General features: G+C 30.1%; 8 protein-coding genes across 8 annotated transcripts; 4 read left to right on the top strand and 4 right to left on the bottom strand.

Moving 5' to 3' along the window:
- Positions 1-135: 135 nt before the first annotated feature.
- Positions 136-948, bottom strand: cgd3_800 (POP4 like ribonuclease P protein subunit; the record flags this gene model as incomplete). Its single annotated transcript, XM_626662.1, has 1 exon — positions 136-948. One exon carries the CDS (start codon positions 946-948, stop codon positions 136-138), a length of 813 nt encoding a protein of 270 aa, XP_626662.1.
- A 324-nt stretch (positions 949-1,272) lies between these two features.
- Positions 1,273-2,883, bottom strand: cgd3_790 (hypothetical protein; the record flags this gene model as incomplete). The annotated part of the gene is made up of 1 exon (XM_626661.1): positions 1,273-2,883. The coding sequence occupies one exon, from the start codon at positions 2,881-2,883 to the stop codon at positions 1,273-1,275; it is 1,611 nt and encodes a 536-aa protein (XP_626661.1).
- An 897-nt stretch (positions 2,884-3,780) lies between these two features.
- cgd3_780 (hypothetical protein) lies at positions 3,781-4,416 on the top strand (the record flags this gene model as incomplete). The annotated part of the gene is made up of 1 exon (XM_001388057.1): positions 3,781-4,416. A coding segment is annotated over one exon (636 nt), but the record flags the coding sequence as incomplete, so codon positions are not given.
- Positions 4,417-4,633: 217 nt separating this feature from the next.
- cgd3_770 (ULP1 like protease with a chlamydin like cysteine protease domain) lies at positions 4,634-5,752 on the bottom strand (the record flags this gene model as incomplete). Its single annotated transcript, XM_626660.1, has 1 exon — positions 4,634-5,752. One exon carries the CDS (start codon positions 5,750-5,752, stop codon positions 4,634-4,636), a length of 1,119 nt encoding a protein of 372 aa, XP_626660.1.
- Positions 5,753-6,431: 679 nt separating this feature from the next.
- cgd3_760 (HMG-like nuclear protein, Nhp2p, pelota RNA binding domain containing protein) lies at positions 6,432-6,950 on the top strand (the record flags this gene model as incomplete). The annotated part of the gene is made up of 1 exon (XM_626659.1): positions 6,432-6,950. A coding segment is annotated over one exon (519 nt), but the record flags the coding sequence as incomplete, so codon positions are not given.
- Positions 6,951-9,705: 2,755 nt separating this feature from the next.
- On the top strand, positions 9,706-10,290 carry cgd3_750 (hypothetical protein; the record flags this gene model as incomplete). The annotated part of the gene is made up of 1 exon (XM_626658.1): positions 9,706-10,290. One exon carries the CDS (start codon positions 9,706-9,708, stop codon positions 10,288-10,290), a length of 585 nt encoding a protein of 194 aa, XP_626658.1.
- Positions 10,291-10,685: 395 nt separating this feature from the next.
- cgd3_740 (hypothetical protein with 7 transmembrane domains) lies at positions 10,686-11,741 on the top strand (the record flags this gene model as incomplete). Its single annotated transcript, XM_626657.1, has 1 exon — positions 10,686-11,741. The coding sequence occupies one exon, from the start codon at positions 10,686-10,688 to the stop codon at positions 11,739-11,741; it is 1,056 nt and encodes a 351-aa protein (XP_626657.1).
- Positions 11,742-12,021: 280 nt separating this feature from the next.
- cgd3_730 (conserved expressed protein) lies at positions 12,022-13,281 on the bottom strand (the record flags this gene model as incomplete). Its single annotated transcript, XM_626656.1, has 1 exon — positions 12,022-13,281. One exon carries the CDS (start codon positions 13,279-13,281, stop codon positions 12,022-12,024), a length of 1,260 nt encoding a protein of 419 aa, XP_626656.1.
- Positions 13,282-13,625: the final 344 nt, after the last annotated feature.

Genomic DNA, 13,625 nt, shown 5'->3' with positions numbered 1-13,625 from the left:
GAAAGAAAAAATGGAAAACGATATTAAGTACATAATTTTTAAATAATGAAATTGGAACCATGCAAAAAGCAATAATACAAGGTGTATGCCTAATTAATTATCAGGGGGTTTTAAATCAAAGAATAAATAAAATGATCAGGGAGTAATGTTCAAAGAGTCTCTATGTCTGAACTTGTGCTTGATTCTTTCACAAGGGTGGTAACAAAGCTGGCTTCCATAAATAGTTACTAAGTAGTTATTAGAAATTACAATTCCAAAAATGCTCTGGCTTTTCAGAATTGTTCTCACTTTATTATCAGCAGAAATAATAACAAAAGTTTCTTTAGTTTCCTTAACAACGATTCCTTGGACATTCACACAACTTATGTTTCTACTCGAAATCACGCTGATCATGCTACCATGTAAATCAGCCTGAGAAAGGTTTTGGGATAATTGAGAAAGTTTGATCCCTCCTCTTGTTCTTATAGCTCCATTTGTCCCACTATTAACTGAATTTGACTCTGTTAACCCTTTGATATATTGCTTCCAAAGTTGATGAAGAGGAATAAAATGAGAATAACTTAATTTTCTAAGCTTGATTTCCCTTGCAATGTCAAAAAAGCCTTCATTCTTAAAAACTTTATGGTTTAACTTTTTCAGATCTTGGCCATCCTGAGACTTCTTCTCCTCCTTTACCTTATCCATTCGAATCACACTTGTTGTAATACCTGTTAGCTTTGGATTTGAGCTACTATGTCCAGACTGTTTTAACTCGTCAATTCCACCTGAATTCCCCAAAAAATTTTCTACATCCCTCATAACCTTCAAGTCAAGACCAGCATCTTTCAAAGAGCTACAAATGGTCTTAGAATTTAAGTTACCATTTCCAAAATATGTTACTTTTTCTTGATCAGTAAAAATATCATAAATTGAATGACCTCTTTCATTTTCAAAGTCAGATTTCTTCATCGTAAATGAATGGATTAATCAATCTTCTATACAGCTCATGTCAAATTCCACTTTGTTTTGTTTAAGTCAGATTTTGTTATTTTCAGAATATTTTTCAGTTAACTATAATTCGAGGACTTGACCTACAATACTTGTTATATTTAACCTATTTGTGCCCGTTATGGCGCCATTTATGATTTTGCTTATTTTAATATATTTAATGTTAATATATTAAAATATTAATTTTTGAAAAAGCTTTGCTTTTATCGATTTATTGATAATATATTATTTTTTGCCAATTGTGGGTCTTAATAATTTATTTGGTTTATTGTCTGTCATTTTTTGTCATTGTTCTGATTCTCCATTCTTGTTCAGATATTTTTTTTCCAATTCGTTCCAAATGTCAAAGAGACTTGAGAAGCTTTCATTTTGTATGCACCCAAACGCATTGCTATTTTGAATGGCTTCAAAAGCTGATTTGGCGTCCTCTTCACTTTCCAATAGGCTCAAAAGAGAAACTGGTAGAATTAAAAGAGATAAATTGATTTTTTTCAGAGTAATAGAAGTAGAATAATTTTCAAGATCATTATATTCTGATAGTTTTAGGACAAAACTCATATCCAAGCTTGATTCAGAGCTATTATTATAAACTATTGAATTTAGTGAATTGCTTGTCTTTCTTAAATGGTCGTTCAGGTATAAATTGGAATGATTTATCAAGACCAATAGTGAATAGACCTGAAATCTAACTATTTGCATTTCTGATTGAATATTCTTAGAATCTTTAAAGTTAAAATATCTCCAGTAGAAATCTAAATTTGTCAACGTTTTCCTTATAGCAAGAATGGACTTGATTAAAGTCTCTACTTTGTGAAGTTGCACTAAATCAGGATTACCATTTGATTCAATATTGAAATCAAATCTAAAAAATGAGATCAGCTCTTGAAAAAAGTCTTTGTGTGAAATTGAGCTTATTGTTAGGTTTCTCAATATTCCACCTTCAGTATTAAAGGAGTTATCCAGAATACAAGTTAAAGAAAGGAAAGCGAGTACTTTTTTTAAATAACTCAAAAGCTCCTTCCAAAGTCTGAGATTCCAAGGAGAAGAATCAATACTATTAACCAAATACACCAAACTTAAATGATGAAAGAATCCGTCAGTAATCTCGGGATTTTCTCCCTTTTCAATTATATTTATTAAAGCTTGGCTAAATACATTGCTAAATGGATTTCTAATAGCCTCCGAGCTCATCTTTCTTTCCAAACTCTTCTGGTGGTTTAAAAGGATTTCAATATAGTCCTGAATTTCCAAATCATTCAGACTTTCTATCTTTGACAGATTGTACGTTAAATGGCCTAACAAATTTGATGTTAATCTAAATCCTTTTAATAATGATAAGTCTCGGCAAGAGTTTCTTCTCAAATAAAGATCAAGTAACTCTCTTGGAGGAGAAATCCCTTCACTTAAACAATTTTCCATACATCTTTTAATATCATCATTTTCCGTATCATCTTTTAGTATTAAACTATATAGAGTATAAAGGAAGTTATTCCCCAATTTCCAGTAAATGCATTTTGCATCCAGATTCTGCAATATCTCACTTTTATCATTATCTTTTAGTATTTCTAAAGTGCAATATAATATATAATCTCTAAATATAACATTACTTTTACCTATATTATTAAGTAGTAGTAACCAACTACTTCTTGTTCTCTTGTTTAAAACTACTTTCATTACATTGTCCAGACACTGTATAATCTCAATAGCTGTCATGCTTCTAAAATGCTCAGACCCCACACTGTTTAAAAGTAACTTGAGAAGATTCAATATAGAGCCCTCATCCCCAGATGTGCCTAATTCCCAATTTACCAGGTGTATTAGCTTACGACGTAAACTATTCACTATTCCCATACTTCCTCTTCCTCCCAAAACCTTTCTCCGAGCCACCTCCACCATATTCTCCTCTTTGTTTTAGCCCAAATTGAGCTCCTTATCTAGTTCTTGCAAATCTACAAATTTCCTTTTTTTCTTGTCACTTTTCCCCAGGATCATCTTTTTCCCTAAATAACCAACATTGGCGCCTAAACACGTAATATATTATTAATAAATGAAATCAAAAAAACAATAGTAATAAAGTCAAAATTTATTACCTATATCGAGTTTTACCTGAATAAATGGATTCTTGACTCTAGAAGTAATTGCATGATGTATTTCTAGGAATTAAGTACAATATCATTTGATCAAGCAACTTTAAGAAGCTGGATCCCAAAGAAATATTATTTTGATACAAAGTTTAATTCTGTACTACTAATTAAAAGTATAATTGCGAGGAAAATCTCGGTCATTTTATATTAATAAATAAGGAATAATTTTCGCTACTTTCAAAAATCCGAATATAATTTTAAATAATAAAATACTTGGTTATTATAAGACTAAATATCATTTTACTATTTTTCGAGGATATTCCACAACTAAAATCAAAATGAATATTAATGACAAAATTTCAGATGATTTCAGAATTGTTCTTCCAGGAGAAGAGATATCCATAAATTCTCAAGAATCAAAGAAAAGTAAGTTTTAAATATGCGAGTATATATATTCACATGTTTATCAACTTATTAAATATTTGATTGATTAATCCTATTATAGACAAGATAGCTGGGGTTGAGTGCAAGAGACCATATTGGCCTTATGATAGAATTGTTTTGCCTTTTAAAGGATGTGTAAGTTTGAAGTTTATTTTCTATTTTCTCTTTTCATTTGAAATTTTAGTACATTCCAAGAAAAGGAGACGTTGTAGTAGGAACGATAATTAACAAGCTTGGAGAATTCTATAAGGTAAGTTGTACTTGAAAAGATTTTAATCTTAAGGAAATTAACTCAACTCTGTATATTTCAAAGGTTTCGCTCAACTGCTCGCATGATGGAATCCTTCCTGATATGGCATTTGAGGGAGCAACTAAAAGAAATAAGCCAAATCTTGTTCCAGGTAATTATGTATGTTCAAGAATAAACTACGTAGACCTTGAAAGCGGGGAAATTGAACTTACATGTATCACACCAGAGGAGAAGAAAACATGGTCGAATAATGAAAATTATTTAGGAGTTTTAAAGAACTCCAACTACAAAAATACCAATATCATTGAAGATTACTCCAAATCTGATAGATCTTCATTGCCTGGAGAAAGCCAGTCATGCATTAAAGACGGCATGACAGTTACTGTGCCTCAGTCTGTTGCACAAATACTTCTTGCTGACCAAAGTTATGTTCTCGAGGCTCTTTCCAAGTACTTTGCATATGAAATTTGTGTTGGTCAAAATGGAATCATTTGGTTTTCAGCATCAAACATCAAAGAAATGCTTCTTATTATGAGTGCTTTAAAAGTCATCCCAAACTGTACAAAACCACAGGTAAGCTTAAATAATTTTTTTTGGCGGGCTCAAATAACTTATATTTACCTTGAAATTTCTAGCTTGAAGTTATTTTAGAAAGTTTCTGGAGTAAGATTCAATCGCAATCTTAGCTTTTTGCTTTATTAGACCTGTTATCATTTGCTTCCTTATAGTTGCATATTAATAAATTGGCTATATTGAATTTGATTATATTTTCCTGAAATAAGTAGTTTACCAAAACAAACGCATGCATGCATGCAATGCTTTGACGTTCATAATTAAGTTTAAAAAAAAACTGTTATTTAATTGGTATCTACTTATTGAAATAGCTTTTGTTTAAGGATGACATTACAAATCTTCTTCTGGATTGTAATGATGAAATATTCTCTTGAGAAGGTTTTTCATTATGATTTGAAGCCTTGATACTGTCATCAAAAATCTCCACTAACTTATTTCTCAGAAAATTGTCCTCATTCCAACTCTCATTATTACTCATAAATTCCAAAACTTTGGTGTAAACAGTTCTTCTATTTTGAAACCAGTTTCTCGAGAATTTGTTTTGATCCAAATGAGTTGTATACGAAATATCAGAGCTTGAACTAGTATTAATCATAGAGTTAAAAATAGTGGTTCCATAGTGGAAAAGCAAGTGAGCATATTCAATGATATATATTCCGCAGTCAAAGTTATTTTCCTGAAAAGGAAGGTTCCTTGGATTATATATAATCTCCCAGTTACTCAAGGATCTAAAAGTTTCAGATAATTTATCATGAGTAGCTGAAGTGTTAGTATTATGAGCTTTAGTATTTACAGAATCATAAACCATTGTAGGTATGTTTCCAGCCTCTAGAAGATTAAAATAGCTATCATTATTTTGTCTTTCTATATCTAAAAACTTCAAAATATTTATTATAGCTTTTTTCTTTTCATTCTGACCAATATTCTTTCCTCCTAGAGAATCCATACATATAATCCAACCTCTATTCGAGTTCTCAATTTTTGTTGTTGAGTTATTTCTTGGACTAGAGGAATTCATCAAATTAAAGATTTTACGAGGATGGCAAATAACAATCAACCACCAATGACTAGTTTGGTTACAATGCATTGGAATTACAATTGCATCATTTAGCAATAATGGAGTAGAAACCCTCTTAACCCATTTTCTTAGCCTTAAATAATCTTGATAGTCTCCACACATACTTAGAATAGTGTAAAATAGACTACTGAATACACAATATTTGCCTTTAGAACAATTTTCTTTAATTCCAACACATAACTCTTTAGCAAATTCCATAAAGAAGTCAAGAATTAGATCGTCCAAGTAACTATTATTCATTAACTGTTTTTTGGCTTTATCCAGACCCAAAGAAATACCATTAAAATTGATAGTTTTTTGGCCTAAAAGATAACTATTTGTGGAAATTACACTCATTTTCCAGTCTGAATGGCAATCTCACAGAGAATTGGACTTTATTACAAAAAGAAATGGTGGGTATGAAAACCTCCCTTTCCTTTTTGTATATCAATATTTAGTATCTGGCTGCCTCTATTCTGCTTACATAAATTTCATAATAAATAAATTATATTTATATCCAAATGGTTTCAAACTTAGCCAAAACTAGTATACATGACAAAATTTGCCTTTATCTTAAAGTAGACTTTTTTTTATTTTCAAGGAATCTTGTTGTGCAAATATTTTTATATAACTCTTATAAAAACAATTTTAATATTGAAAAAATACTCAACCTATTATTATTAGACCTTTCATTCAATAAATTTCAAAGACCTCCTCCTATGAAATCTAATCGATATCTCTACTCCTACTCTTTCCTTCTTCCTATTTCTTTTTTATTTACTCATTTATCTCACTTTAAATTCCCACATTAAATTTCTTACAATTATTTTTGACTATTGAAGTGTACCGCCCAATGCCCCGCCCAAATGATTGGCGGAAAATGACTTTTTAATTAATGAATTGACTTGTAATATTTGAGTTAAAAGGGAAAAGCTGCATAAACTTAGAATAGGAAAAGTATTTTGAAAAAAAAAGTGAATAAAAGAGTTTAGACTATACAGATTGGGTTAATTTGACAATTAATTTGGAAGAATAAAAGGTTGAAGAAATGAAGGAAGATACAACAGAATTAAGTCATGTTGAAGACGAGATTGAAATGGAAGGAGAGGAAGCAATTACAAACAAATCAGCAATAGCAGACCCAATCTTTGGAGGAAAGCTTTTAGAGAGATGTCTTAAGCTTGTGAAGAAGGTTCAAGAGTATGAGAAGGAAGAAAGGAAAGAGAAAGGAAGTAAGAAAGTTAGATATATACGCAGAGGAGTACATGAAGTTACAAAGAGCATACGAAAAGGGCAGACAGGGCTTGTTCTAATTGCCTGTGATATTCATCCAGTGGATATTATTGCTCATATTCCTATTTTGTGCGAGGAAAAGAATATTTACTATGGATATCTTGGAAGTAAGAAGACTTTAGGTACTATATGTAAATCTAAGAGACCAGCTAGTGTACTAATGATTTCATTCAACAGCGAGAGTTCAGTTCAAGACAAACCATTTTATAGTATTTATAGTAAAGTTATCTCAAATATCAAAAAAGTGCATCCATATATATAATTAGACACTAATATTATGGTAGATCTTTTTCCTTTTATAGTGAACTTATCACATCTCTAATCATGTTAGAATCTAACATTTGATTTTCTAAGGTATTTTTGTTCATATTATCTTGGATTTGTCCGTTACTGTTGTGATTATCAGCGTTTTCATCACATTCACCTGGAAAAAAATCTTCAGTCTTTTCTCTAATAATCGTATAGCATGTATTTGAAATTGGCAAGAGCTTCACTCTAGACTTTTTAAGATGGTCCTTGTATAGTCCTACATTCTTTGATTCCGAAGATGAGTTCACTGGCATTGATTCTGGTTTGAATGACTTCATACTAACAATTTCATTTAACTTTTTTAAAATTTCAGTTTTCTCATCCTCTGAAGGATTATTAAAGTTAATATAACAAATCTATTAGAGAGTTAAACAGATAGACTTACCTGATAATATTAAATTTTTGCCTTGGTCTTCAAGTATTTCTCTAATCTTCAACTTTCTAATGTTTAAAGGAATACAATTCAAAATATAATCAGCATATAAGTTTAACTTTTGCTTCTCTTGTTCAGTAACAAGCTCCAATTGTTGTTTGTACGAAAGCCTTATAAAATTCTCAATATCTAAACAATCAATTAATAATAAGGGTAATATATATTAGTATTTTTCGGTTTAAATATCAATATTCTCTCTATCAATCCTCCTCCAATAAGCCAATTCCGAGGCAACTTTTCCATAATTTGAGAGAAATTTACTACAAACTTACTCGATAAATCGCTATTTACCTGAGTGTTCTCCATTCTTAACTTCTTTTTTTTTCTTAATCGGCAATACTTCTCTACTGTTTCCCTATTAATTATATAATAACTCTTAGTTTTTAGTCTTATAATATTAGCATCACAGTATAATTATTTATTCCAATCTTGTATCAAAATGAGAATAACTTCTATATAAACTAATTTCATACTTTATTTGCTATTATTTGTTAAACATTTTTATCAGAGATTAGGCGGCACACAATTTACAAATACTTTCCCATGCATCAATATTCAAATACTATTTGCGAAAATTAATACTGAAGGCCACGAAAGGAACATAACTTAATTTTGCTTTAATTATATTATTCTAACCCTTTTCTACACTACTTAATTTTAATCATTTGATTGGAATATCTGTATTTTTGTATTGTATTTTATAGATATCCCGTATGAACTTTTCAACATAGCTATCCACTGAGCCCTATTCAGTTCAGCTCTAAAGCATAAATACAGGTTACATACAATATTTAAATTTAAATATGTATTCACAACCTTTGCAAACTACCAGATTTGCATGCACACTTTCTATTTACGAAACTTAAGACTAAAATGGCGCCTCCCCACAATAATTGCATGGATTCTCTAAATTATTTCTATCAAAGGGTTAGGCGGGCGTTCTAGAGATTATTTCCTGTGCAAACACTTTTCATTTTGCATGCGGCTTGCATAGAATAATTGCGGAAAAGTGTTTTTAATATTCAAATTATTTTAACAAAGATTCAAGTTCATTTTACCTAGTTCATCTGTTTTTTTAGTAATTAACACGATTGCTTTATTTGCCTGATAATGTTGTTTTAATTTCAACGAGCATTCTAAAGTTATAGTTGTTTGATCTGCAATATATTTCTCAATAAATTGTATTTGTGTGCAAACAACTTGTCCACTTCTTTTTTCATGCATAGGTTAAATATTCATACAAAGTCCAATATGCGAAAAGACTAAACGCTCTATCAACGTTGTAACTCGTCTTAATTTTAAGATAAACAAATTTTTCAAAATGCTCAAATACCAAATGTACATTCAAATTACAATTCAACTTACTCAAATTTCTTAGAATATCTCCTCCGTATCCCTACTTAGATAAACTTAACCCAAAATTCGATAGATAGTATATACTCTCAATCCGAATCTAAAATCATTGTTACTTTAAGCACGAAATTATAGCTGAAAACCTAACTCAGTACAATTGGAGTGAATTAAGAGTAAATTATTCTAAAAAATATCAAATCCAAGTAGCTCAAACTAATTTCAAATTTCAACAAAAAAAAAACAAATAAATAGATTTAAAATAGTTTTTGGAATGAACGAAAAATAGATGTACATATTAAAGTTAATATTCACACACATTGCCAAATCACATTTTAAGAAATCCAAATATTAAATTCCTCAAACAAATAAACTTAACCTATAGACTGGCAAATATGTGAATATGCTCCATTTGAACAATCTACTAAATATCCATATTCATTTAATTCTAATTTATTTACATAATAATATTTATAAAGATAAATATATACATTTTTATTATTTATTCATTTACTTGTAATATATTTATGTATTTTTTTGATTTTAATTTATTATATTAAATATACTTATTGTCGTTAAGTTTAGGCGGGAAAAGAGATTCATTTTTTCGTAAAGGAAAGAGTGCGTTTCAAAGTAAAAAAAAAAGGACTACAACTTTAGTAAGTACATTGGGGGAGGACAGAGCAAAAAAATAACCAAAGAAAGCCATACATTCAGATTTTCTGTAAAATTTGAAAAATATTTCTATTTTTAACAGTATCTTGGTGATTTTGATAGCCTAGTCCCAAATCAAAACAAGAAATTATTGTCCGACTAGGAAGTGGTAATAAACTTCAAGGCATCAGAATCAAGAAAGAAGAATCATGTTAAACGTCATGACGTGCTGATAGATTATTTTCTTGCTATCAAGTACGTCTGTTAGATTATGAATAAGCGTAAGGAGCGATCAGAAGGGGTTGAGGTGTCTTGCCATGAGCAATTGATGGGTGGTAATTTTGACATATATGGATTTGGAGACAAAAGGCGAAACTTGAATGAATATTACAATGGTAGACAAGTATTGGGGTTTATTGGAGATATTTGTGAGAAGGAGAATTCAGTTCTTGCTCCTACAGCTTCATTGGGAACAGGAAATGAAATTACTGAAGCTGGAGTTGGATCTGAGAATGTATTAGGGACTAGAACTGTTTCTGGAACAGAAGTGGAGGGAAGAAGATTGCAAGATTTAGAATCTGCAGAAGAGCAACAGAGCTACGGACAACTTGTTAAAAAGTATGAGAGCTTGCAAAACAGCCATACCACCCTACAAAAGGTAGTTAAGTCGTTGTTGGATAAGCTTTCACAACTAAATGAGCTATGTTCACAGAAAGATAGGGAGCTTAGTGAGTATAAGGTCCAACTCAAAAAGTTAGTTGACGCTAATGAAACACTGAATATGTATATTCAGTCGTCTCATTCTTCCATAATGAGTAATAGCATGATCAATAAATTTGGTTCAGATATTTATTGAAAGTGTTAATTTATTATTCTAAAAATATTATACTTTTTGACTTCAATAAATTTTACTGATTTTATTTTTTTCTAATTTATTTTATTGTGTGTTATGCCATAATTTTTTGTGTAATGTTAACTCCGGCCTGACTGAGCAATGAATAAATTTTATTTCATTTTTTTTAGGCCTAAATAATTTCTAAAAATTAATAATCATAAATTCGAGTTTTTTTTTATTATTGAAAGCTAATTTGGTTTTTATATGGCATGATTATCGTAAAAATAACTTTAATCCGGAGTTAAATAATATAAAATTAAAGTTAAAGATTCGTGTGTAATCCCTAAAATCCTTATCACACAACTCCCTCTTCCAAAAAATAGAATTATTCGTAAATTGAATCAAATTGAAAAGTAATGATTGGAAATAATGATGTATTGGGTATTCTTGGAACAAAACCTTTAAATAATTTAATCAAAGATAACTTATTTTTAGAAAATGAACAATTCAATGAAAGTTTGAGTGACTATTGGAAATCTTTCCTATGGGAATTCCAATTCTCAAGACTATATTTCAAATTAGCTAGAGGAGATTGTAGAATAATTTTCTCAAATAGTTGGCTACCTTATGTTAATCATTCAAAAGTACTCTTATTCAGGCTATTTTGCCTGGTATTTTTTTGTACAATTATACTATACGATATTTTTACAGAAATAAAAATTTGGAGGATTGAAAACTTAGCAAGGTACTATACTACAAATTGGTGCAGTATTGCAACAATAGGATATTTTCTTGTTTTAAGTATTGTTTCAATCCAGGCGCAGAATTTAGTGAGCTCAAGCATCGATGACAATATTTATGGGAAAAATATTGCAGAAATTGAAGATATAATTGGAAAAGCAAGTTATCTGAATTGGACATGTTGGTATGCATGGATGATTCAAAGTTTTCTACTTCCTACAGGACTTATAGTAAATATTGGATATTGGATGGTTTCTCACCCAAATACAAGTGTAACTCTAATTTTAGCAATAGCCAAACATGCAATTGCAAGTATTCTAGTTTTTTGGGATTGTTACTCTACTTATCAACCATTCTTTTTATTGCATGGCCTTTATTTATATGCATATATTATTGGAATTCTTTTGGCAATTGGCGCCATAAATCTCTTTCCAAATTCATTTCTTTCCTTGCTACCAATAAGTATAAATGGTTTATATACATTTTTCAATTTTAACGATGAAAATCATATAAAGATAGCTCCAAGTTTATTAATTTTTATTTTTACATTATTTTATCCGCTTTTACTTATTTTCCTTTGGTTTCTATTCAGAGAAAAGAATTTGCTAGTTGATCCTCTTCCAAATAATAATCTTATTAGCAGCTCAGAATCTAAATGTGAAATAATGAAAGCGGAAACATCAGAAAAAGTTGCCTTAATTTCAAATGACGAACAACTAGAAAAAGTTTAGGGGTCAAGTTAAGTAATTGTTTAATATTGTTAAATTTTACATTTTATTAATTTATTTTGTTCTTTCTTTTGTATATTTATTACGAATAAAATGTTGCAAGTATAGGGAATGCATGCACATTATTGCATGCATCCATAGGTTTCTGACTATTTGTATAAAATGAAGCGCCATGCGAGGGGAAGAAATAATGTAAAAAAAAAAAGTAAAGGGAAGAAAAAAATAATTTAAAGAAAATGTATCGGATTAATTAATCTATTAGAGTCTTATAAAAAATATTAGTTTAATTTGTTTTTTTTCTTAGCTTATTTATAGGAGAACTTTCTTTAGTTTTTAAAATTTCCTGTATTGAAGATAAGGTCTCTTCTTGACTTTTGTTTATCAAATTGTTTGAAGATACTTCTAATTCGGGTTTACTATAATCAATGGCATTATATATAAATTGTAGCAGCATCAAATAAAACTCCATTCCGCCTTTAATCCATGTGTCATTGTGTGAGCCACCTGATACTAAATAAATTTTTTTTAAAGATTTTGGCGATCCCGCCTTCATATATAATTCAACAGAATGTGTGGGAGGTATTATTTCATCCTCATTCCCAACTACAAATAAGATAGGGGATTTAACACGTGAGATTTTAGATACTGAATCAAATTTAAGTCTTTGTATGAATTTGAAGAAGAATCCAAAATACTTAAATATTGGATAAACTCTGAAAGCAACAGATTTAATGTTAGTGAAGGTATTTTCTAGAATAACGCCAGTAACATTATACTTAGAAGCGAGATCAATAGCAACAGCGCCGCCAATGGAATGTCCATATAAAAAGATCATATTCTTGTCCACCACATCAGTCCTAGAAAGGACGTACTCAAGTGAAGCTTTAGCATCCAAATAAAAGCCTTCTTCAGAAGGGGTCCCCTCACTGTCCCCATATCCTCTATAAGAAACTGCAAATATATTAACACCGATCAAATTGTAAAACTCCAAGAACCTAGGTAGTCTGTGCCCAATATTGCCAGCATTACCATGAAAAAAGACAATTGTTGGAGCTTTTTCCTGTTGTTCATATCTATCTGAAAATTCAGGGAAATGGAATTTCATATATTTTGGAGCCTTTCTTATTCTATCTAAAATCTTTTTCTCTGGACCATCTTTTTTAACTTGTTCCGAATGATGAGGTTCTGTTAGATTAGAACTAAAATGCATCGCACTTGATTGTCCATGAGAGTATCTGTCAAACTTCTTATGTATTATAAACCAGCAATATAATTTAACATTATCATCCGTAGTTAAAACTACGTCTTCTGAATTCATTTTATTCTCATTTGGATGTCTGTATCCTGGGAAGTTTGATGCTAAGTCTCTTTTCCCATTAATATTTGGAAAGAACAGTAGCTTCTCCTGGAAAATCCAAACCAAAAGCCCTAATAATAATATTATTGACACTATTAACAGAATTATTTTGCCAAATATGCATTGTACACTGCATCCTGTTGTTCTATTTTCAGTTTTATTGAGAAATTCCAATTTTAAATCCATAATATTTTATTCACTTACTCTGACAGTTATTTAGCTATTCTGAAACCTCTAAATCCACAGATGAACTCTCTCAATACTCGTATTCTTTCTTTTCCCCTAGTAGGTTCCCTTAAAGCTCAATTAATAGGCTTATATCTGTAATGAAAATCACAATCTAAACCTTTGACAAGTAAAAACCTTCAACTAACAAATTTAAGAAGCAATTAATTCCCGGACTTGTACTCTTTCAATTTATTTTATCTGCAGGATTTATATTCTTTCTCCGTTTTCCCCTCGTTGGGAAACTTTAATTTTTGACGATTACTATTACTCTAATTCCCGCTTGATATTTAAGTTTATTAATT

The sequence above is a fragment of the Cryptosporidium parvum genome, chromosome 3 (assembly GCF_000165345.1).
Source record: "Cryptosporidium parvum Iowa II chromosome 3, whole genome shotgun sequence".
Lineage (NCBI taxonomy): Eukaryota > Apicomplexa > Conoidasida > Eucoccidiorida > Cryptosporidiidae > Cryptosporidium > Cryptosporidium parvum.
The sequence above is the reverse complement of the archived record's forward strand: the minus strand, read 5'-3'. Positions and strand labels throughout refer to the sequence as shown.